Source organism: Lutjanus erythropterus, chromosome 5 (genome assembly GCF_056507025.1).
Source record: "Lutjanus erythropterus isolate fLutEry1 chromosome 5, fLutEry1.hap2, whole genome shotgun sequence".
Taxonomy (NCBI): domain Eukaryota; kingdom Metazoa; phylum Chordata; class Actinopteri; order Lutjaniformes; family Lutjanidae; genus Lutjanus; species Lutjanus erythropterus.
Window position 1 is genome coordinate 22,888,305 of NC_139321.1, and position 21,355 is coordinate 22,909,659.

Genomic DNA, 21,355 nt, shown 5'->3' on the forward strand with positions numbered 1-21,355 from the left:
CACTGATTCTATTTTGAAGGAAATATTTTGATGCAAATGTAAAAAGGAGATTTTACCATATCAGACCTAATCTGAACTAAGGTTAAGGAGTGCTGTTCGTTTCTTCATCAGCATCTTTTTCGAGAACTTGGATGCATGTCTGAAATATCAAAACCTTGCACTGAACATTTCCTTCCACAAAAATGCACATTGTATACTAAAAGTGAAATTCATTAGTGAGAGGATCAAATGAAACTATCAAGTTAACACTGACATGATATAAAAATATATCTGAGCACGTCTGAACTACATTAGTATTCTTATGACTCTTCTTAACCTTAAACTTTGATCTCGCACTGGAGACCATGACTAGACTAGTACAGTACTGTTATCTGTTATTCGTGCAGCATCAGAGGAGACAAGACTATTGGCACAGCTGCTCAGTTTCAGGCACTAGAAGTTGAGTTCACTGGGCATGTCTTTGCCCTGTACACCTCCCAGCAGGTTTCGAGCCGACAAAGCCGCCATGACGCCTCTCGTGGAGTAGGTGGCACTGCCGATGTGTGGTAACACCACTGCACAAGACAAGAGAGGACAGAAAATGGCATTAAAAGAGTTCAAACGGGGGCAAGAGTGGGAGAAGAAGCAAAAAGAAATCACGCATGGGAGAAGTTAGCCTTCACAAATCTTTCTTCTACAAGGCCTTTCTAAGACATGGCTAACGGTCTGTGTTAACTCAGACTAGGGATGTTAATGTTTAATGATTAAACCATTCAGCAGCGTTAAGAATTTAACAATTAAAAATGTATTTACTGACATGATTATGTGTTTTGTGCATCACCTCTCCAGAGCTTACAAGCTTTCTCACAGTTAGATTTGGTCCGCCTTGTTAGACAAGAACTGGCATTTATTGTGCCCCATTTGACAATGTTTTGTTTGGAGGACGGGCAGATAAGAGCAGCTGTTTTGAGCATGAGCCTTATTGTTTTATTATTATATTATGTTTCACATAACTAATGTGCAGCTAGAATTGTTAAAAAAAAACAATGCATCTGTTTTGTATCTAATTAATTATTCACAGAGTATAGGCTGTTAAAGTGTTTAACTATTGCTTAAGGAAAAGGCACAAAATTTGTAACCCAAACCATGATCTCTTCCCAACTTAACCAAGTACTTTTGTTGCCTAAAACTGCAACACAAAACCAAAGATAATATATAAAAAACTGCAGATAATGAGTCAACTAAGTCTACGAATAACAATAAGCTTCATGTGAGCAACAAACGCCAGAAAGATTTCAGGCAGAAAGTCCTGAAGGCTAACTTCTCCCGTGTGCCCAAATAACATGTCAACATATTGCATATCCTGTCTGCTCACCACAGTTTTTAAGTGTCAGAAGGGGGTGGTTTGTTGGGAGTGGCTCAGGCGTTGTGACGTCAAGTCCGGCTGCAGCTATCTGTCCAGTGGTCAACGCCTCATACAGATCCTCCTGGTTCACCACAGCTCCTCTGAAAAAACAATAATTCACCTCATCTTCATCCTTACAGCAAACACAGGTGGTGTCAGAAATACACAGCTGGCTACACCCAGAGTGATAATTTTCTGTTATAATGGAAGTATATGATGGCCATTCCCATGCTTTATCATGTCTCACAAGTGGCTGCAGCAGTTTTGGGGTTGATACCATTTATTACACAGATTTTGTGCACAATTTAACCTTTTTCAACACTCAAGATCAGATAAAAATGGCCTCCAAAATACCACACTAACAAACCAAGACCTTGAGGAACACAACAGAAAAAAAAAATCATACTGTGACTTGGTAGAAAAAACTTTTCTCAAAGAATTGCAATTTGTGGTTGTTCAAAATCATTTTATTCAGTGTGAGGTCAAGTCAAGAGAATAATAGTGGCCAGGGATGTGGACATCCCCTTAAGGTTTGCACTGATTTGGAAGTTTACCTGCTTGAGTTGACGAAGACTGCTGTGTTCTTCATCTTGCTGAAAAAGGCCTTGTCACACAGCCCCTGAGTTTCTGGTGTCAAGGAGCAGGAAACAACTATGAAGTCGCTCTCAGACACAAGAGTGTCCATAGGAACTGGAGAGGAAGAGGAAGGAAAGGGAAGAGAGGAAACGGGTGAACAATTATGCAAAACTACTAACCAAAACTCTTTATTTGTATTAGATAGTTTTATCATATTATTGGCTTTCCACTTCTTATCTCCTCTCCCTCTGGTTTTTCTTTTTCTTACCGAATTCTCCGTTCACCTCAGCAGCGTAGGCCTTGGCTGTTCTCCCAGAATAGAGCAGCCTCTTCACTCCAAAAGGCATGAGTCTCTGAGCAATGGCCATGCCTGAACACAAATACAACCAATTATTCACCTACACACCTGGTTACAGGACCCAGTTCCATGATATTACACCTTCTTATGATAAGGAAGGTGCTGTGCCAAAATAACAGAAAATCTCATGTACCAATGCGTCCCAGTCCAATGACTCCTACTGTGCTGCCGGATAGACCATAACCACACAGCCAGAGAGGCTTCCACGAGCTCCAGCCGCCACTGAGAGGAAAAGAAAAACAGTATGACCACGTTAGGGCAATTACTTGTACTCTTGGTTAAAAAGTTACAGACACAGAGTCGCAATCAAATTAGACACTGATTAGTGTAAATGTGTAACTCGGTGAGACTAACTTTTTGACCTCCTCCACTCCCTCTGGTAACCTGCGAGCGGTGGCCAGCAGCAAAGCCACAGTCAGCTCTGCCGTGGCGTCTGTCAGCACATCTGGAGTGTATCCAACACGTATACCGCTATTGAAAACAAACAGTAAGGTAATTTAAAAGAGACATGACAATTCATGCTACTAGTCCAATGTTGATTTTGTACATTTGTACATGTAACCTACCGTTTTTTTATTTCGTCAATAGCCAAGTGGTCAAATCCCACGGACAGAGTGCTGATCACTTTCAGGTTTGGCCCTGAAAATAAAGACACAAATACAGACACAAAAACACTTGTTCAACAGACTATTTCTGCTGTTTAATATGTTTTAATTAGAGCTGAAACAATGAACGGTTGGAACGATTAGTTGATCTAAAATTACTTAGCAATGATTTTGCTAAATAAATGTAATTGTTTTAATCATCTCAAGCGATTTAGGTTGCTTTTCTCTGTTTCATGTCATTGTAAAGTACACTAGTCTACAAAGACAGTATTCAGCTCTGTCAAAAGTTTTCATGTTTATTGTTTTTCAGTAACATGCGTCAAGATAATATAAAGCGATGCAGTAATAATGGTTAGGAATGTTCATTTATGCACAAATTTACTCTTCCCAAGATTTATTGATAAGGCTTATTGTGAAATGGGTTGCATTTTTAAAGTGTGTCCCCATAAGAAAAACTTGAGGAAACACTGGTATAAAAGATTCTTCATGGGTTCGGGAACACTTTGGAAAACTGTTGTCAGTAAACACACTTTGTTGCTGCATCCACAAATGCAAGTTGAGGCTCTACCACGCTAAGAGAAAACCATATATCAACATCATCCAGAAACGCTGCAGACCTCTCCGGGCCCAAATCATCTGAGGTGGACTAAAGCAAAGTCTAAGTGTACTGTGGGCTGGCGAGTCCACATTTCAGATTGTTTTCAGAAACTATAGACACTGTGTCCTCCAGGTTAAAGAGGAGATGGACCATCTAGATTGTTACTGGCGATAATTTCAAAAGCCAGTATCTGTGAAGGTCTGTTAGTGCCCATGGCATTATAACTGTCACATCTGTAAAGACCCCACTGATGCTGAAAGGCACATGCAGGTTTTGGAGCAACATGTGCTGCTGTCCAGACGACGTCTTTTTTTGGAGATGTCCCTGTTTATTGCACTAAGCCAAGTTGTGGCTTTGTAGTAAAAGAGTTCAGATGTTAGACTGACCTACATGGAATCAGATCTGTCTCCCACTGAAAATGTGTGGTGCATTACGAAGCGCAAAATACGACAACAGAGACCCCAGACTGGTGAGAACCTCAAGTCATATATCAAGCAAGAATGGGAAAGAATTTCACTTTCAAAACTTCAACAATTAGTGTCCCCAGTTCCCAAATGCTTACTGAGTGTTGTTTAAAACAAAAGGTGATGGAGTACAGAGGTTAACATACCCCTGTACAAAATGTTTGTAATGTGTTGCAGGCATCAAATTCAAATTAGTGTATATTTGGAAAAAAGTCAATACATCTAATCAGTTTGACCATTAAATATCTTGTCTTTGTTTTGCTAATCATTGCTTTCTGTCTTAATTTATGTTTTACACAATCTCCCAACTTTTTTGGAATTGCGGTTGTAGTTTTATCATTTATTTTAAACAATTTCAACAAATACCATCAATTAAGAAAGAGCCTGGAGATCAACCATAAGGGTTAAACTATTTTACATAGTTGTATGTTCTGGATGTTATTTATCATTATTCTTTGTTATTACAGTAAACAGGAATACACTTTGTAACTTCTTTGCAGGATGTTATACAAATAAAGTTACCCACAACTCGCTAGGAAGCAGTAGTGATGCTAAATAGATCATATCCTGCTGAAATATGAATAACTGATTGATAGATTGACTGGTCAGCACACAGATGATGAATACCTGCAGCATCCAGAACTTCAGTATCGATCTTGTCTGACAGCATACACAGAAGACCGTGAGCTCCCTGCACACCTCTGAGAAGCTCTTCCCTCGGCACAGGTTCATCTGAGTCCCACAGAGACACCTCACACCTGTTTCCATGGAGACAGAAAAAGGACCAGTGCATGTGTGATGGCATGTCATTCAGGCACATGGACTCATTTAGGCTGGCTGATGGAGGTGGCTGTGTATGACCCTCGGAGAGGTGACAGTCTGCCACACTCGACTTGAACTTTACTACATAAGAGTGTAACATGAATCCAAGCGAAACTGATGACTGTCTGAATATAGAGTCAAACTGAAAGGCAAAGACAGCCAGGGTACACTCGAGGACAGCCACACTCTCTGCAGTTAGTAAATAAATACTGCCTTGATCATGTATAATAACAACTAATTGACCATTAAAACACAGCATACACTCCAGCTGTTGACAGGATCTTCATCCCCTCCTGCGGGATGCGTCTCGTCAAGAAAACCTTCATGAGTTTACCGGCTGTCTGCATCCCACTGCAAAGGTCCAAATATACTGAAGTCCACACTGGACAAGAAGTGAGGACGGACGTCTACACAGTCTGCTCAGACTGCTACTTGCACGATTTTAACCTTCAAGTCTGTGCCGCTCACTGTGGAGGAACTACACTTCACTTTTCACCCGCCGACACCTACCAGGAAGTACTTCATTACTTAGTGCTCACTGCGCATGCGTGGAGTGAGTTGGACTGACCCATTGGTTTTGTCACTGATGAACGTTTTAAAACCATAATTCAAATGTAAGATTTAATTGACTGTAAAAACAATTATAGAGAAAAAATATTTTGTTGATCAAGTTGTCAGCTGTAAAAAAGATAGTTGTAAATTAATAATAACAATGAATATTTTTAAAGTAAATTAATCATCAGTGTCGTGTTGTTAAGTAGCTCTTGTTATTCGTTTATCTGGGGGCAAAATTGTGAATCTCCATAAGAATCTCAACTTCTACGTTTCTCCTCTCATTTTGCTTCCAGTGATTGTGCAAGGAAAATAAAAACGAAGAAGCACACTAAATCCCTACAGGTCTCTAAAGAAAACAACAACAACAGCATTGGACCTTGTCCGCAGCTAATCTTGCATATTACTGGACCTATCAGCCTAATGTTTTTTTAACCTTGAAATATCTTTTTTATGCCTCCACCACAGTGATAGCTATGACCACAGATATTATGGTTGGATCATCCCAGTCTTGTGAAGGCGATATCTCAGGAATGCATGGAGAGAGTTTCAGCAAAATTGGTACAAATGTCCACTTGGACTCGAGGGAGAACTGATTACATTTTTTTTTTAATTGACAAGTAAATAATAAACAATGTACAGGTAAGGCTAAATAGCACATATAAATGATATACAGAGAGTAAATGAATAGGGAAAACAAAACAAAACAAAAACACAAAAAATAGAACATAATATAGACATATATATAAATACATAATAAGTACATAAATATATTTAAAGTGAGTCGTATTACTCTTTTTGTTATCAACTAAAGCAAATGATTTCAACAAAGAGCTTAGTTCCATAAGAAAAGGAGCAATCTTTGGAATTTGCTTTGAAAAACTTTGTCTGTGAATAAAAAAAATGGCATTTAGAATAATGAAGTTAGTCAAATATTCAAGAGTAGTCATCTGGATTATCATAGTAACAAGCAATATCTTTTATTATCTTTATTAAAAGACTTAACAATGTTAATAGGTTCAAAAAGATGAGATTTCAAATCCCTCCAGACTTTTTGGGATATTTCAAAAAGAGATGAGAAATCGTTTCTGTCTTGGCCACAAAATGAACAGGAAGCATCGATGTCTGCAAATTTAGCCATAAAACATTTTATGTAAGATTGGGTATTTCCTTAGCTTTGTACTTATAGGGTAAAATAAGCCCATCTCCAGTGGGAGAACTGATTAGATTTTACTGGTAAAAGATCACTGTGACCTCACAAAGCACATTTTTGGTCACAACTTAAGCATTCATACGCTAATCATGACATCATTTCACACAAATGTAGTAACTACTCACATGTAACTAGTTACACATAATTAAGTTCCAAAATAAATGTACATTTACTGGGATAAAATATGCAATTGGTGTATTAATGTGTACTTCCCTAATGTCACATGTTAAAGTCTTAAAGTCTTCTATTAACTTATAATAGTACAGCCTAAAAAGTACAATATTTACCTGTCAGTAGAAGTATAGGTAGTATTGGTGCTTTTACTTTTTATGGCCACTGCGGGTCAACGTACCTCCTGCGTATGACGTAATCGCGTCTCCTGCATTTCCCTGTCCTCGCGCTGCTTCAGTTGGTAGTGAACTCCTCTCCTCCCTCCGCTGTGGTCGCGATCCGCCACTGTAACTGCAGCTGTACATGGTGGAGTCCTCACCCCGTCGACAGCACCAGAGGGCGGGATAAGGAGCCCCCACTGCTCGAGGAACAAACGAGTAGCCTATTTAAGCAGGAAATTAAAGCGGAGACCCGGTCTGGGAAAGGTGAGAAAACTGTCTTTTATGTTCACGCGGCTAACGTTACGATCAGCTGTTAGCTTCGGGCTGTACAGCTTGTCGTTGGTGATCTGTTGCAAAAACGAGCCGCGGTCTGTTTTCAGCTCGTCAGTCAGAATCAAAGCTCTTCGACTGATTACTCACCTGTTAACAATGTAGTGTTTCAAGTCGGTGTGTTTATTAACCGCATGCAGCGAGCTGAAGCCGTATCACATATTTGCTGCCATATAAAGCAGGCGTTCCCACAGTATTCTTGCCGTATTGATGGTCAGCAGTGCACAGACTCAGGAAACCCTTCAGGGCAGATTTTAGTACAGACAGTCCTCTTATAGTACCAACCTGCGGTTACTGATATGTCCTATCTATATACTTTATGCTTGAGACACATTCTTATATGACTGTACTGTATACACAATTATTACACCCTGCCTAATAAGCAAAATGAGGAACTCGATAATCAGCATTTTATCTTTCTGTCTTTTCTGTTTGCTTTTAATGTGTTAAATATGTTTAATGTTGTGTGGCACTAACGGAATGCACTTTTCTTCCTGTATATGGGAAATCTAGCTTTGATGGGAGGTATAGATACAACCATTTATCATCAGAGTATATGTAATTTCATTCCTTGGTAATGCATACATTGTAAAAATATGATATTTTCTTGAAATTCAATTCACTAATGCTTTATAGATTAAATACCCACCTAAAATGTCTGATTTCGAAAATATTTAAGCACCTCATAGAACTGCAACAATTAGTAAATTGACTCATTAGTCCATTGAAAAAAAAAACTGGTTGCAAACTGTTTTGATTATCAATTAATAGTCATTTTTCAAGCAAAAAAGTCCGGTTTCATCTCATTAAATTCAATGATTTGCTGCTTTTCTTTGTCATTTATGATGTGAATGGCCAAACAAACCAACTTGAAAATGTCAATTTTTTGAACATTTTATAAACTAGACAATTAATCGATTAATTGTTAAGACAATCTGCACATTAATTGATATTCAAAATAATTGTTAGTTGCAGCCCTAGCACTTAAGCGCATTGAACCTGCAAATCCAGTAATGTCATTGGTTGGGTTGCAATGGTAAGAGACGATACCTGTCTCAGAAAATACCACAGCTTCAAGATATATATGGAATAACAATATTATTATTATTATTATTATTATTATTATTATTATTATTATCCATTACAATGACTCTTAACGGAATGAAAATTATTTTTTGTTTGAGCAAATGCTTTATTGTAATTTCCCAAAATATTATGTCCTGACCAACATGAAGCCTGATATAAAATTGATTTTTTTTTTTCTAAATAAAACTAATATGGTAGATGGCAATACCATAGATTTGCAAATGTACATGGAATGCAGCACTGCAACCTTAGTGGAGCCTAATATAACCAGAGATATGACAAAACCTCTGATGGTCTACCCCACCGCATATATCCTCATATTGCTCCACCCTACCTCTACTGGATTTGATGTCTGTTAAACTATTGTAAAAACTGTTCTCTCTGTCATAGACGTACCTAAACCAGATGACTGGCATCCTCAGTTTTTTTTAAGCAATCACTCCTGTAAAAATTATTCAGTGGATGTTTTCAAACCCAATTATCTCTGTCATTTCAGAAACAAATACCAGTATTGGCCCTGCCCACAGCACACTTTTGGCTGAGATACTTGCAGAGCCTGTCTGAGCTTGCCAGCAAAAGCAGGTTTAGTGGAGACATACCTGCACTGTGCAATGGCTCTGTTGACCCTGCACAGGATCCCATCCATCTCCACGGTTTCTGTGAGTTCAGATACTCATCCCTCTCTTGCCTTGCTGTGCACAAACAAGTTGGACATGTGGCATCATATCCACAGTTATGAAATTGTTTACCTTTTGTTTTACAAAGAGTGATTTAGGACTATAAGAGCTGTTCATGCCTGACTCTCTGAGTTCTGCATGACAAGCAGTCATCCCTGATTGTGGATATCATCGCTACATTTGCCTGTATGATAATAAAGCTGTTTGGTTTTTCAGTTGTTGCTAGGGATGTGATTGCAATGATAGACTTGCAGGGCAAACATGCCTCAGAAATCCACAGATATACAGATAGGGTCATCAAACTGATTTAGCTCACATTCCTTCCAGAGTGATTTGAGAATCTCACTATCACTTTGGTTGTTTACTGCATACATTGTAATCATATAAACATTGTATCATCAGCTGTCTTTAACATTATCTCTTCTCCTCTCATTCTGTCACTCTGTCATGAGGATCATTTAACTTAACATCCAAGACCTGGCTTTTATCTGGTCTTTGTCATTGCAGCTAAACCATAAATGACCTGACTGTGGGTCCGAATCTCATTTTATGCATATTTTGTTAGAGAATCTAATCACTCTGCTATCTTAACTTGTGTTCTCTCCTTTTTTTTCTTCTTCTTCAAACCCCCATCGTTCCTCTCCTGGCTCCTGCCCACTTCTCCTCTTTAATTACTTTTTTTTTTTTTTTTTTTGACTCTGTCTGGACTTGTCAGTTGCGTAACAGGTAATGTTACTGTCTCAAGTTTCTTTCTCTGTAAACCCTTGTTACTACTGCTACTTCTCTCTTGTTTCTTTCTCCCTCCCCCCTCTTGCATTGTATTTCTCTTTCCTTTTATAATTTCACTGTCAATATATTTGTTTTTATTGGATTCCCCGTAGTGCTCTCTTCCCTGTGCTTGCATATCACTCTGTGTCTGTCTCCTCACGTCAGTCTTCCACTGCACCTTATCTATGTTGCACCACATTTCACTGGAGAAGTCACTGAACATGTTTTCCAGCCACTTGGGTCCATACTTTTCAACAGGAAAAACATCACATACACTGCCCTCAGTGCTTCCACCATTGGGTGCCTTAGAAACATGCAAAGTTTTTTTGGGAGTCAGACAGTCTGGGTAATAGAAATGGTACAGTCCTTCCTACACCCTGTGATTCAAAAAATTAAAAATCATCAGAAACAAAACAAAAACAAAATGCAGGGTACACACAAATACAAATGTCTTTATTTTCCAGTCTTCTTGGTGAGGCTTATGATTTTTTTTCTTTTTCTTTAAGGATGAAACCCACCAAAGAAGAGGGAGACTTCAGAAAAGGTAGATCTGCACCAGCGGTGTCTTTTAATTACAGTCCTCACAAAATGATTCTCTGATGGTAGATTGCAGCAGCATCACACTAACTGATCTCTGTCGACGCGTAGGGAGAGTTTTGCCCTCGTGAAGGGTGCCGTTCTTCTGCTGGAAGATGGCGAGAGGGAAGACATTCAGGAAGAGACTTCTCCAACTCCAGTTTCTCCTGTAAAGGAAGGCGACAGAGCGTCAGACACACGACGCAGACAGCTTCATGCCATGGTTGAACAGCTCAGACCAGAAGATACCATCAAGCTGGTGAGACCTAGGGATTACATGCATGTTGTAAATCAGATCAGTAAAACTTACCAGGTATAAGTAGTTATTTATAAAACTTTAGTTTTACGTGGAAATGATCTTATCTCTAAGGAAAGTCTGGACCTGACCTAAGTGATTTTCCTGCTGGCTGTATCAGGGCAGCATATTGAAGTTTGGGATGCATGCATAAATCTAAGAACCTTATTTTAAATAGATGAGACCCCTGGTTAGCTATGTAAACTTGTTCCATCAACATGTTTAATTGTATCTTAGGTAAAGATTATAACATCAATGTACTGATTTCATGCAGGATTGGTATTGGTGCAGATACTGACCTTAGTAAATGGATAAGGTATTTGCAATGGTGTGCCTGATCCAGTTTCTTTGTTAATATCATTATAGCAGGCATGCATATGACTCACTCTGTGTGAAATGTCACTTTTTTTTCACATCAATGTTTTTGGAAGTGGAGTATGGGCAACAGACAAATAGTGTTTTTCTGTCACACTCATGAGTGAACTGCATTAAGCAAAGAATTCTACTCAACTCAGGGCCTCACATTACATCACTATGGAAAATTATCTCAATCTGAGTCTGGAATGTCATATAGTTACACAGAGGTCCACCTGAAGTGACAAAGAGTTAAGTGTGACCATGTTTGATTTAGTAACCAGGGCAGGAAAGACCTCACTTGGCAGCCTGAGGGTGAGTTTTAAGGAGAGGACATTATTGAACTATTTAATACTTTTTTTTTTTTAATTTGGGTGCTCTCTCTTTTTCACCAAACACATGTGTGCATCACTATTTCTACTATCAATGACATTCATTTAGTCCCAGCAGGTCACCAATCTCAGATTTTAGTGCCACGGCAATCTGGTGTCAAGTTGCCCTCAATAAAGATTATTTCAATGAAGTACATGCAATGAGGCACATAGATTTTGGGAAAATTTGAGTCGAAAAAAAAATCCTGGAATCTGACCGTTTCTTGGCATCAAGGGAAAAAATCTTGGACTGTAAGCCACATTTTAGAGCAGTTTAGATATGTTTATTTTGTGTCAGTGGGAGTTAATCACTTCTGTATTAGAATTAACCTGCTGTTCAGTCAGAGAATAAACAGTCACGTGAGGTTTTGACATGTTATTTTTACCTGTGAATAAGAGCAAGGTTGATTCGATGCATCAGGGTAGAATGAAAAACATCTTGTACACAAACAGTTTAACTGAATTTTGATTGTGATTATTATATAAATAATTGGACAGTGTGGTGTGACTGGGACATATGCGGTAGACAGTCATATTTTGTAAGTTTCTAATGAAAACAGGATGACTGCAGGAAATCAAAGTCTGGTAGCATTGCATGTTTCAGCCCACCTTCAAAACAATGTATTATTGAAGCTTTCCAAAGCATTCCACTGATTTTGACGTTGACCAGTAAGTTTTGCAGGCAGCTGCCAGATTCATTTCAGCTCTAAAATATGAAAACATTCTTGATACGGGTAATCCATCACACTGAACCTATGTTTGTTTTTCTGTGTCAGTTATGTTATTCTTGCATGGTAATACAGAGAAATCATATGAAAAAGATTTTTTTTTTTTTAAATAACTGCTTCAAAGGTGTTTGCAGCCTGTTGTACAATTACCTATTCAATGAAAAGAATTTTTCAGGCAGAGCAGAGGGCAGAAATGTCATGAGTCAGTAGCTCATGATTGTTTGTGGCCACAGCAGTGATTTCAGGGAGGTCGACGTTGGCAAAATAACAATAGCAGGGCTCTCCTTTTTTTTTATCACTTTGAGATAATCATTGTACTCTTTGTCATGTTTGTTTTTTTGAAATAGGTGATGAGATTTAATGTCTGAAAATTGTATAATGTCTCTGAAGCAAGTCTTACAAACACACAAACATGTTCCTGATCTTCCTCTGAGACGGTCACATCGGCCACTGCCATTGGCGAAGGTCATCTTATTTGCAAATAGACTGATGGCAGATAACAAGGCAGACATCATGAGAATCTTACATTAAATAATTTATTGTCCAGTAGTCAGCAGGCCTTGAATTTCATCATTTTAGGGGCAAGGTCTGTTGGTCTTGTCATTTTTGAAGGCAAAATGGCAGGGCAGCAGGGATATCAAATAAAGCAGTGATTTTAAGTCATTGGAAATAATGAATTTAACTTAATAGTTAGTCCTAATTTTATTTTTAATGCATAATATTTGTTTGTTTGCTTTAAGTATTTCTTTTAGATTTTATATGGAGATTGGGAGTCAAGGGGACTGACATTACATGACTAACCTAATAGCCTAATGTTTGTAACGTAAATCTTAACAAACATAACACCTCTTAGGCCACCGTGTCAGCTAAGTCAACGTAGTGATGTGTGAGAAATGTGAAACATTATATGTGGAGTTTCTTGTCCTATTAGTTCATTAACTTATCAACCCCTCTTGCGTCAGCTCAGTCTAGTTCACCCATCCACAGCTTTGCAGCGTTGGCACATCAGGATCAATTGAGCCTAAGTATCTAAACACACCACTTTACTTTCAGCTGTATCACCATGTCAGTTACCAGTTGTAGAACTTTGTCAAAGGAACAAAATGGGCTAATAACTGAGTGTGATAGATTACCCAGAAATGTCATGAAACCACAGGCTTTGTGGATGGCAGAAAAATAAATCATCAATTTAAACAAATGCTTTCTGTAGAACATGGTACTGTGGAGTTAATGGGCTCAAACATCTAAAAATAATGCAGACAGTCCTTTGAGTGGACTGAAGCCAGTAACTGTGTTTCTCTGTGAACACAACATCGACTTCCCTGATTTCACTTTTCCAGGAAGGCCAAGAAAAATATTTTGCACTGTGTGCAGTCAGATGGGTTTATTTGGTCTAATGGGCAACTTCAGACTTCAGAGGAAACTGCAGCATGTTTCATGTAAAGCACATTGATTTTACTCAACCTCTCTGCACTTGCTCTTCTCATTTCTGTCTCTCACATCCTCTTGTCTCCCTGCTGCTCTTGTCTTCTGCGCTCTGTCGTGCAGGCGGTGCAGTTGGAGTCCGTCAGCACGGTCAGAGTCAGGTATCTGATCATCGTCTCCACCCTCAGCAACAAACAAGAGAGCATCCTGCTCGGCATGGATTTCCCCGACTCAGACAGGTGTGTGTAACCAAGATGCTGGTGTACTGTGTCACAAGAAAGCGCAAGATAAGATTTCCATTCAGTGAACAATTTCTGGTTTCCTTGTCTTTTGTCTCTGTCCTTGTTGTTTGTTTGCAGTGACCAGTGCACCATCGGCCTGGTTCTGCCAGTGTGGAGTGACACACAGGTGTATCTGGATGGAGATGGGTGAGAAACATTTAAAAAAAACAGAGAGGATTGAATTGTAAAAGCACCAGCAAGAGGTTTGTGAGGCTGCACAGCACAGACTGCGCAGCTTGATGTCTGGGATTCTGGCCAGAGATAATGTGAATGAGTAATATCTCTATTTATGGAGCTGAATCGGTCTCCATCAATTACAACTGTTCCTATCACTCAGTCAGACCCTTACATAAGCACAGAGAGCATGTGTTTTTGCAGTGAAATGAAAGCAAAGTATGGTTCACTTCTTTCTGCGTCACTATGAAAAAGGTTGAATTGCTGATAGCTCTGGTGAATATACTCATCAGTGGCATTGTTTGGCTTCCAGAACCCAAAAATGTCCCACAAATTTGTTTTAAAACGTGCCAACCCCTCAGAAGAGGATGTAGAGACAGGCACCATGAAACTGAGACTTAACACCTCTAAGAACAGACTAAAAGTGTGTAGTGACTCTGCTGTCATTTTAATTAATGTGACGTGATGTGGCGAGTGTCGTACATGACGCTTTGATCGGCTGCCATGTCACACCAGCATGTTCACCCTCATTAGGCTGGATCACACCTCCGATTGTGCTAATTCCTCTCTCTCAGTCCTCACAGTTTCATTTTCCACTTTCCTCTCAAGAGCCACCACTAATTCTCACTGAATAACTGAATAATGTGTCTCTGTCTGTGCAATAATATGTCTTATCAGTATTACTTTATCATTTCTCTCTGTCTTCTCTTTATCTTCCTCTGACTTAATTATTTTAGGTCATATTTCTTTCTTTTTTTCCACAGTGGTTTTAGTGTGACTTCAGCAGAAGAGACCAGAATTTTTAAGCCTGTTTCCATGCAGACCATGTGGTGAGTCAAAGCGCTGACACTGAAGTGTTAATATCACAGCTTTTCTCAATCACTCTGGCTTATTTTTTAAACAGTACTAACTTAATCTAAACTGTAAATGTAATTGTCACAGCTGTTTCATGGTATGTCACAACTCCCACCCAAATCATTTCATCCATGCTTGGTTATTGTGTCAGTAAATTGGCCAATGTCACCAAAATGAAAAGTAAGCCGTCCTGGTCAAAATATTTAGATGCTTTTTCAGTCAACCCTGAAAATGTTTCTTGGACACAAATCTCTGTTTTGTTCTACTTTTTTGTTCACACTGACTGCTTACTGTACGTCTTTATTTACCACCATAAATGGCAAAGAAAAGCAGCAGATCTTAATATTCAGGAAGATGGAACCAGCGAGTATTTGACATTTTAGCTTGAAAATGACTGAAACGATTATCAAAATAGTTGTAAACTAATTTTCTTTTGATCAACTAATCAATTAATCAACTAGGCTTATCATTGCAGCTCTACTGTACAATACTGTTGTACACAGAAAAAGGATATGCATATTTGTATGTATACAGTAAATTATTTTTGTAATGTGTTATATGTACTGTAAACAAAATTTATTGTTGAGCAAGTTGTTATTGTGCAGTTTTTTTTGACAATTGTCTTTACTTGTTTGAACACTTGCCAAAATGTGTGCAATGTGCTTGAATAAATGAGAATAAATAATGAATAAATGATTCAAATCTGCTGTGAGCAACAATCTTAATTGTTCAGAGATTTTAACTTACTGTTTTTTTGGGGGGAAAGTAATTTAATAAGTTAGCCAAAGTGAATGAGAAAAACTGTAAAACATTACATTACATGGCCCATTGTTTGACACCCACTCCATCACATCCTTAGGTGTATCCTATTAACATTTACATGGCTTTGTAGTCTCTTTCTGACATTTATAATATCCTCTAATATACATAATTTTCTGTCCTCCCCTCCCTTTTGCTGTAAGGTCAGTGCTGCAGGCGTTGCACGGCTGCTGCGAGCGGGCTGTCAAGGCAGCAGTGATTCCAGGCAATGGCCTGGAGTGGGCCCAGCACTACCACCAGCACATTGAGTCAGACCGCTTCTGTCTAAACGAGTGGGAGGCCATGAACGATCTGGAGTCGGTCCGCAGGGACAGCGATGGACAGGGGTAAGCGAAGTACCGGAACTGAAAACTGAAGTTAAAGGACCAGTGTGGAGGATTTAGGCTTCCACTTCAAAGCGTGTGAGAAAAACTACAGCGGTGTAAAGGCTTAAATTGTGAAAGGCCCTTTGCAGAGCCTGTGTTTGGTTTGTCTGTTCTGGGCTACTGTAGAAACATGGCAAAGAGATAGAAAAGGACCTGTGTGCCTACTGTAGATATAAAGAGCTCATTCTAAAATAACAAAAACACAGTGTTTCTTGGTTTCAGGTGATTACACACTAATGAAAGCCTACTTATAATTATTATATTCCATTTCTGTCATATTCTACCAAGAAATCTCCTTAAATCTTACACACTGGACCTTTTAAGTTTCGTATTTGACCATTGCCATATGGAGGAAAAATGAAAGTTGCCTCACTTTCTTATTGCTAGTACACACGTGTCCGCTTCTATCTAAGTTAAACTTTTTCTTGTGCTGAAGCACGGCAGATAGACTTTCCAAAGAGGCTCTGATCAGAGAGCACCTGAGAGACATCATGAGGACTGAAGACCTGGACAATCTCACATCTAAAATGGTAAGACATAGAGGCAGATAAAAAGAGGAAGTTGTCTTGAATTAAGTCAGAGAACTGCTTGAGCATGACCGAGGAAAAGAAAAGGTCAAAGAAAGACAATGTGTTTATGTCTACATACTTGGATCTTTCCTTTTCTATTGTAGGTGCACTCTGCTCTGGAGACCAGGATCGGCTTCGACATGAGACCCTTTAAGGAGTACATTGACAATGAGATCCTGGTCACCATGGCTCAGATGGACAAACCCTCCAAAATATTTGACTACCTTTACCTGGTGAGTAATTGCTCTGCTTTAAAGGTGCTTCATTTTACCACCGTGCTGAGAAGTATTTCTTGTGCTCAAGTCAATAAACTGCCGGAAGTGTGCTTTCACCAGGACGTTGTCATGTGACTGTAACTTCCCCTTTGTGGGAGATGTGTGTTTACAGCGATAGGGAAGGCGACTCTGAAGGCCCTTTCCTTTTTTGACATCTGTGTGCCCTGGACTGAATCTCTCTTTTGTTATCTGGTTTCAGGGCTCTGAGTGGAATGCAGCAAACTTTGAGGAGCTGCAGAAAAACAAGTCAGTGTTTTTACCTGCAACACTTTCTACAGCTCTGTGTATTGTTGTCCATCTCTATTTCTCATTGTCTCATGACACGGGTAACACTCAGTTCTGTGTTGTGGTGTGCTCAGTCACTGCTGTGGCTCTAAATTTCAGTCTGTTTGCTTTTTCAGTGTGGGCTATATTCTCAATATGACAAGGGAGATTGACAACTTTTTCCCAGAATCCTTCACTTACATGAACATCCGAGTGTACGATGTGGAGTCCACTGACCTGCTGTCTCACTGGACAGACACATACAACTTCATCAACACTGCAAGGTACTCCTGAAACCCCTAAACATACCAGAACTTAAAATCTAGAAACAACTAGAACAGTTCTAGAACAGAACAGGTCATTTCTGTGACAGAACTGAAAAGTTCTAGAACACACTAAAACAGTTCTGGAAAAGAGCTGAAAAGTTCTAGAACAGAATAGAATAGTTGTAACAGTTCTAGACCGACAATTCTAGAACAGAACGGAACAGAACAAAATACAACAGAATGGAAAATAGTCATGCAAGATAGTGGGCATTACAGAAAAGTGATAATAGTGACATGTGAAAACAATTTGGTGATAGAATAGAATTACACAGTTGTAAAACAGAACAGAACAGTTCTAGAAAAGAATAGAACAGGAAAGAACTATAAATGTATTATCCTTCCTAAACCACTGAGTGAGCTTCTCTTGATCTCTGTGTATCGCAGGCAGAGTGGACAGGCGGTGTTGGTGCACTGTAAGATGGGTGTTTCCCGCTCTGGCTCCACGGTGATTGCCTACGCCATGAAGCAGCAGCGCTGGCCACTGGATGTGGCGTTGACGTATGTTAGGGATCGCCGGTCCATCGTCAAGCCCAACGAGGGCTTCATGAAGCAGCTGCAGACTTACAACGGCATCCTCAATGCAAGGTCAGGCGTGATATTAGGTGGTGTTAGGCCTAATACTATAAACCCTGAAACCAGATCGAAGCTCTCTGACAACCGGTTGTGATGTCCAGTGTGACAAAAGCGTTGTCTGTGACGGTTGATTTGTGGGCTCGTGTGAAGACTGTGCTGTATGTTTCCTCATCATTGCAGCCAGCAGCGTCACAGCGCACTCTGGAGGCGAAAATCTAGAGACCAAAGACAAAAGTCAGTGCGCAAGGAGGAAACGGGGGAGGAAGGAAAGCCAGAGGAGGAGGAAGAGGATGACGAGGACGATGAGGATGATGAGGGCGACGAGGAAGACGATGAAGATGAGGGACTTGATGAAGAAGAAGAAGAGGAGAGTCATGATGAAAAAGATAATTCAGTAGAAGATGCAGAGGTAATCAATCACATCAATGATATGTTATTAAAATTTTGGAATTTGGAATCTTAAATCCTTTAATCTTCCCAAACACACTCAGGTTTTCGAAGAGCCCACCCCGAAGTCTGATACCAACCAGGGACCCGCACAGCTGGGACCACCAGAAGTCAATCCTATTATCACAGTAAATGAACCAGACAGAGTGAGCAGACTACCTAAACACAAATTCAATCACATACACTGCATCTGAAGCCATTTATCTTCATGTGTCTCTTGGTTTTGGTGGAGTTCTCACTCTCTCGCTATTTTTTTTTTGTCTCTGTCTCTCAACTCAAGGTCAGTCCAAGTGTTAATCGCAGTGGCAGGATGAACCTGTTCTCCCTCATGCAGTCCATTAGTGAACTAGATGATGACGATAAAGGACAGGTAAATGAAGCTCTTCTTGTCTTTGTATTTTAGCTGTTTCACAGACAAATGTCTGATGTACAAATAGAGAAAATAGGAGCCTAATGTTGAACTCTGGAAAGAAGTCTTAGATTAAATATTTAAGTAACTAATTTCACTTCCTGTCTGTTTGCTGTTTCTTTTGAATAATAATTCTGCTTGCATTCAATCAAGCATTTCAGTTTAGTTGGTACTTACAGTGCAACAGTACAGTCTCACTTTAATTGTAATATTTGAAGTTCTTTTGCATTTTTAAAAAATACAATGAGGTGTCCTTTGGTTAAAAGAGAGACTGTTTTTTATTGATAATGTCAGGAAATGTAAGATACAGGAAACATAAGTATAGTATCTTTTTTAGCTTCTTTTCCCTGACTTTAAAGGGATAGTTTGGATTAGTGAGGTGCATGATGGCCTGGTGTCCATGCGCTGTTTGACCGATATTAGTATTAAATATCTTTAGTGCAAAATGTGATTACAAGTGGGGTTATATGAGGTACTTATCCATACTCTCCTACTGTGTTGTTTTCAAAGCTTCCTGGCAGTCCGAGGAGGTCTCCAGGGCCGCGGAGACGAAGCCACATGCGACGGAGTCTGACTCATCAGAGGGCATGTGTGGATGTGTCACCTGAACCACGAAGCCTTCCGGATGCAGGTCAAAGCAAAACCTAAAGAGACGAAAGACATGGAAGAGCAGGGAGTTACAGGAAGAAGACGGACCTGTAGATGTAGGAGATTCTGAAGTCCTGAAGGAGAAAACACCTGAAGGAAAATGTGCTCCGGTCACATGCCAAGGTTTTTATACACAGACGCGCTCTGGCTTTATATTTCAGATTACTTACATGATGGAAGTTTTAAATGACATATTTCAGGTCTTTTATTGTATATTTTGCAATTATTATAAGTGATGATTCACTCTTGATAAACAGATCAGTATTGCAATGCCAGTGAAAGCCAGGATATCTGACGGATGAAGTGATTATCATTATTAATGGAAGCCCATTTCTCAAACTTTATCAAGACTTGAAGACTCTATCTCGAAATATGAAGCTCAGTGAGTTAATATCTGCAGGTTAGAATCTCAAAATTAATTTCAATTCAATTCAACAATTAAATAATGACTTACTGATATCAAAATTATGACTTAGGTTCTAATTATTTTAAGATGCTTTCTCAAAATTGCGAGTCAGCATCTCAGAATATTGAGTTGATATCTCAAACTTTATATGTGATGCTCTGTTATTGTTCTTATGTTACTGTAATTCTGGAGCAGGCCGGCGCAAGAATTTTCTTCGGGATTAATAAAATTATCTCTTAAAATAATGAGAAACTCAAAATAATGAGTTAGTATCTCAAAAAAATGGGAAACATTAAAAGAATTATGTAGATACTATATTGAGATGCTAATTGTTTATTTTTATTTTTAGTCATTGTTTTGATTAAGTTTACCATTCTAAGGATCCTTTTTTCCAACACATCAGAAGAAATGGGCTTCCATAATATTATATCACATTGTTGTATTATTAGAGTTGTTTTGTTTTTGTTTTGTTTTTTTCCTCAGTGTTTTTCCAACATATCTTACCACATACAGATGTGCCGGTCTCTCCTTCCATGTAGCGATCTCCCATGTTCCATCTTCTCTCCTTCAGCTCAGCCCATCTCCACTCTAGAGATTATATCTATGCAATTACTGTTTTCCTTTACTTTCCTCTGTAAATATGAGGCTGTATGCTGCCAGTCCAAGGAAGAGTTTTAAATGTGTTTCATATTGTCTCTCATCAGAAGACGCACCGTCGTCCACTGATGGGAGGATTTCACTGTATCTGAGTTGGGGCCAGTTTTATGGCACAAGCCTGTTTGCCAAACAATGTATTCCAATGTGCCATTGAATATATTTAAATCTTTATCATGTCACCCATCTCTAATGTTTTAACACCAGAGCTGTGTGAGTGCCTTCAACCTGAGAATGAACTACGACTCTGACTGGTGTTTTTCATGTTTTTACAATGAAGTGGTGGCTGTTATCTTTATGTTATCTTGTACTGTCTTACTTGGTTTGACTGCAGTATAAATGTGACTTCCCATGGTTTTGCATGTATGCATAATGCATATGTATACAGTATATATATGTATCTACACATAATTGCTGATGACCTGGGTGCATGTTACGTATTTTATACAAACATGTGAGAACAAACTGTTCAGGGTTTTCTCATGTATTTATATTGACATTTAATGAATTGAGGTAAATTATTCAATTTAAGGTTTTCAGATTTCTGATCACTAGATGCTGATGTGGAATATTTCATGCTGGTGTTACTTTTTAGCCAGTGAACCCAAGCTAAAGCTCACTCCATTTAACCTGCATGCTCACCATGAGGGAAAACATGCACTTTATAATCCCACAACACACACTGTTCCCACTGCCTGAGCCAATGTCACTCTGTGTTATGATTAAAATGATTTTTTAAAATTGTGTCCACATCTCTATGTTACGCTCTCTACTGT

The 21,355-nt window shown here is 39.1% G+C and overlaps 2 protein-coding genes across 3 annotated transcripts; one reads left to right on the forward strand and one right to left on the reverse strand.

Annotated features, from left to right (window-relative positions):
- Positions 1–42: 42 nt before the first annotated feature.
- On the reverse strand, positions 43–7,062 carry grhpra (glyoxylate reductase/hydroxypyruvate reductase a). 2 transcript variants are annotated; one of them, XM_084719250.1, is made up of 9 exons: positions 6,925–7,062; positions 4,613–4,743; positions 2,885–2,957; positions 2,673–2,789; positions 2,452–2,540; positions 2,229–2,330; positions 1,939–2,074; positions 1,355–1,485; positions 43–554 (listed from the first exon to the last, which is right to left on the reverse strand). In XM_084719250.1, exons 2-9 carry the CDS (start codon positions 4,653–4,655, stop codon positions 433–435), a joined length of 813 nt encoding a protein of 270 aa, XP_084575376.1. In that variant the 5' UTR covers positions 4,656–4,743; positions 6,925–7,062; the 3' UTR covers positions 43–432. The 2 variants fall into 2 exon arrangements, with proteins under 2 accessions (XP_084575376.1, XP_084575375.1); XM_084719249.1 differs by lacking the exon at positions 6,925–7,062 and adding an exon at positions 5,069–5,329.
- LOC146326884 (protein phosphatase Slingshot homolog 3) lies at positions 7,030–19,884 on the forward strand. The gene is made up of 17 exons (XM_084719251.1): positions 7,030–7,168; positions 8,817–8,979; positions 10,272–10,309; positions 10,414–10,600; positions 13,638–13,753; positions 13,874–13,942; positions 14,734–14,799; positions 15,787–15,969; positions 16,445–16,538; positions 16,682–16,810; positions 17,052–17,098; positions 17,254–17,400; positions 17,827–18,027; positions 18,196–18,425; positions 18,496–18,608; positions 18,743–18,832; positions 19,382–19,884. Exons 2-17 carry the CDS (start codon positions 8,932–8,934, stop codon positions 19,517–19,519), a joined length of 1,896 nt encoding a protein of 631 aa, XP_084575377.1. The 5' UTR covers positions 7,030–7,168; positions 8,817–8,931; the 3' UTR covers positions 19,520–19,884.
- The last annotated feature ends 1,471 nt before the right edge of the window (positions 19,885–21,355 follow it).

Excerpts from the sequence above, each read along its gene's own strand:
- grhpra (XM_084719249.1), bottom strand. The coding sequence starts at position 5,154 with ATGCAGACAGCCGGTAAACTCATGAAGGTTTTCTTGACGAGACGCATC. Across the intron at positions 2,790-2,884 it reads ATTGACGAAATAAAAAAACG|CGGTATACGTGTTGGATACA; the intron begins GTAGGTTACATG and ends TGTTTTCAATAG. Across the intron at positions 2,541-2,672 it reads GGAGTGGAGGAGGTCAAAAA|TGGCGGCTGGAGCTCGTGGA; the intron begins GTTAGTCTCACC and ends TTTTCCTCTCAG.
- LOC146326884 (XM_084719251.1), top strand. The coding sequence starts at position 8,932 with ATGGCTCTGTTGACCCTGCACAGGATCCCATCCATCTCCACGGTTTCT. Across the intron at positions 10,601-13,637 it reads CAGAAGATACCATCAAGCTG|GCGGTGCAGTTGGAGTCCGT; the intron begins GTGAGACCTAGG and ends TCTGTCGTGCAG. Across the intron at positions 18,028-18,195 it reads AACGGCATCCTCAATGCAAG|CCAGCAGCGTCACAGCGCAC; the intron begins GTCAGGCGTGAT and ends TCATCATTGCAG.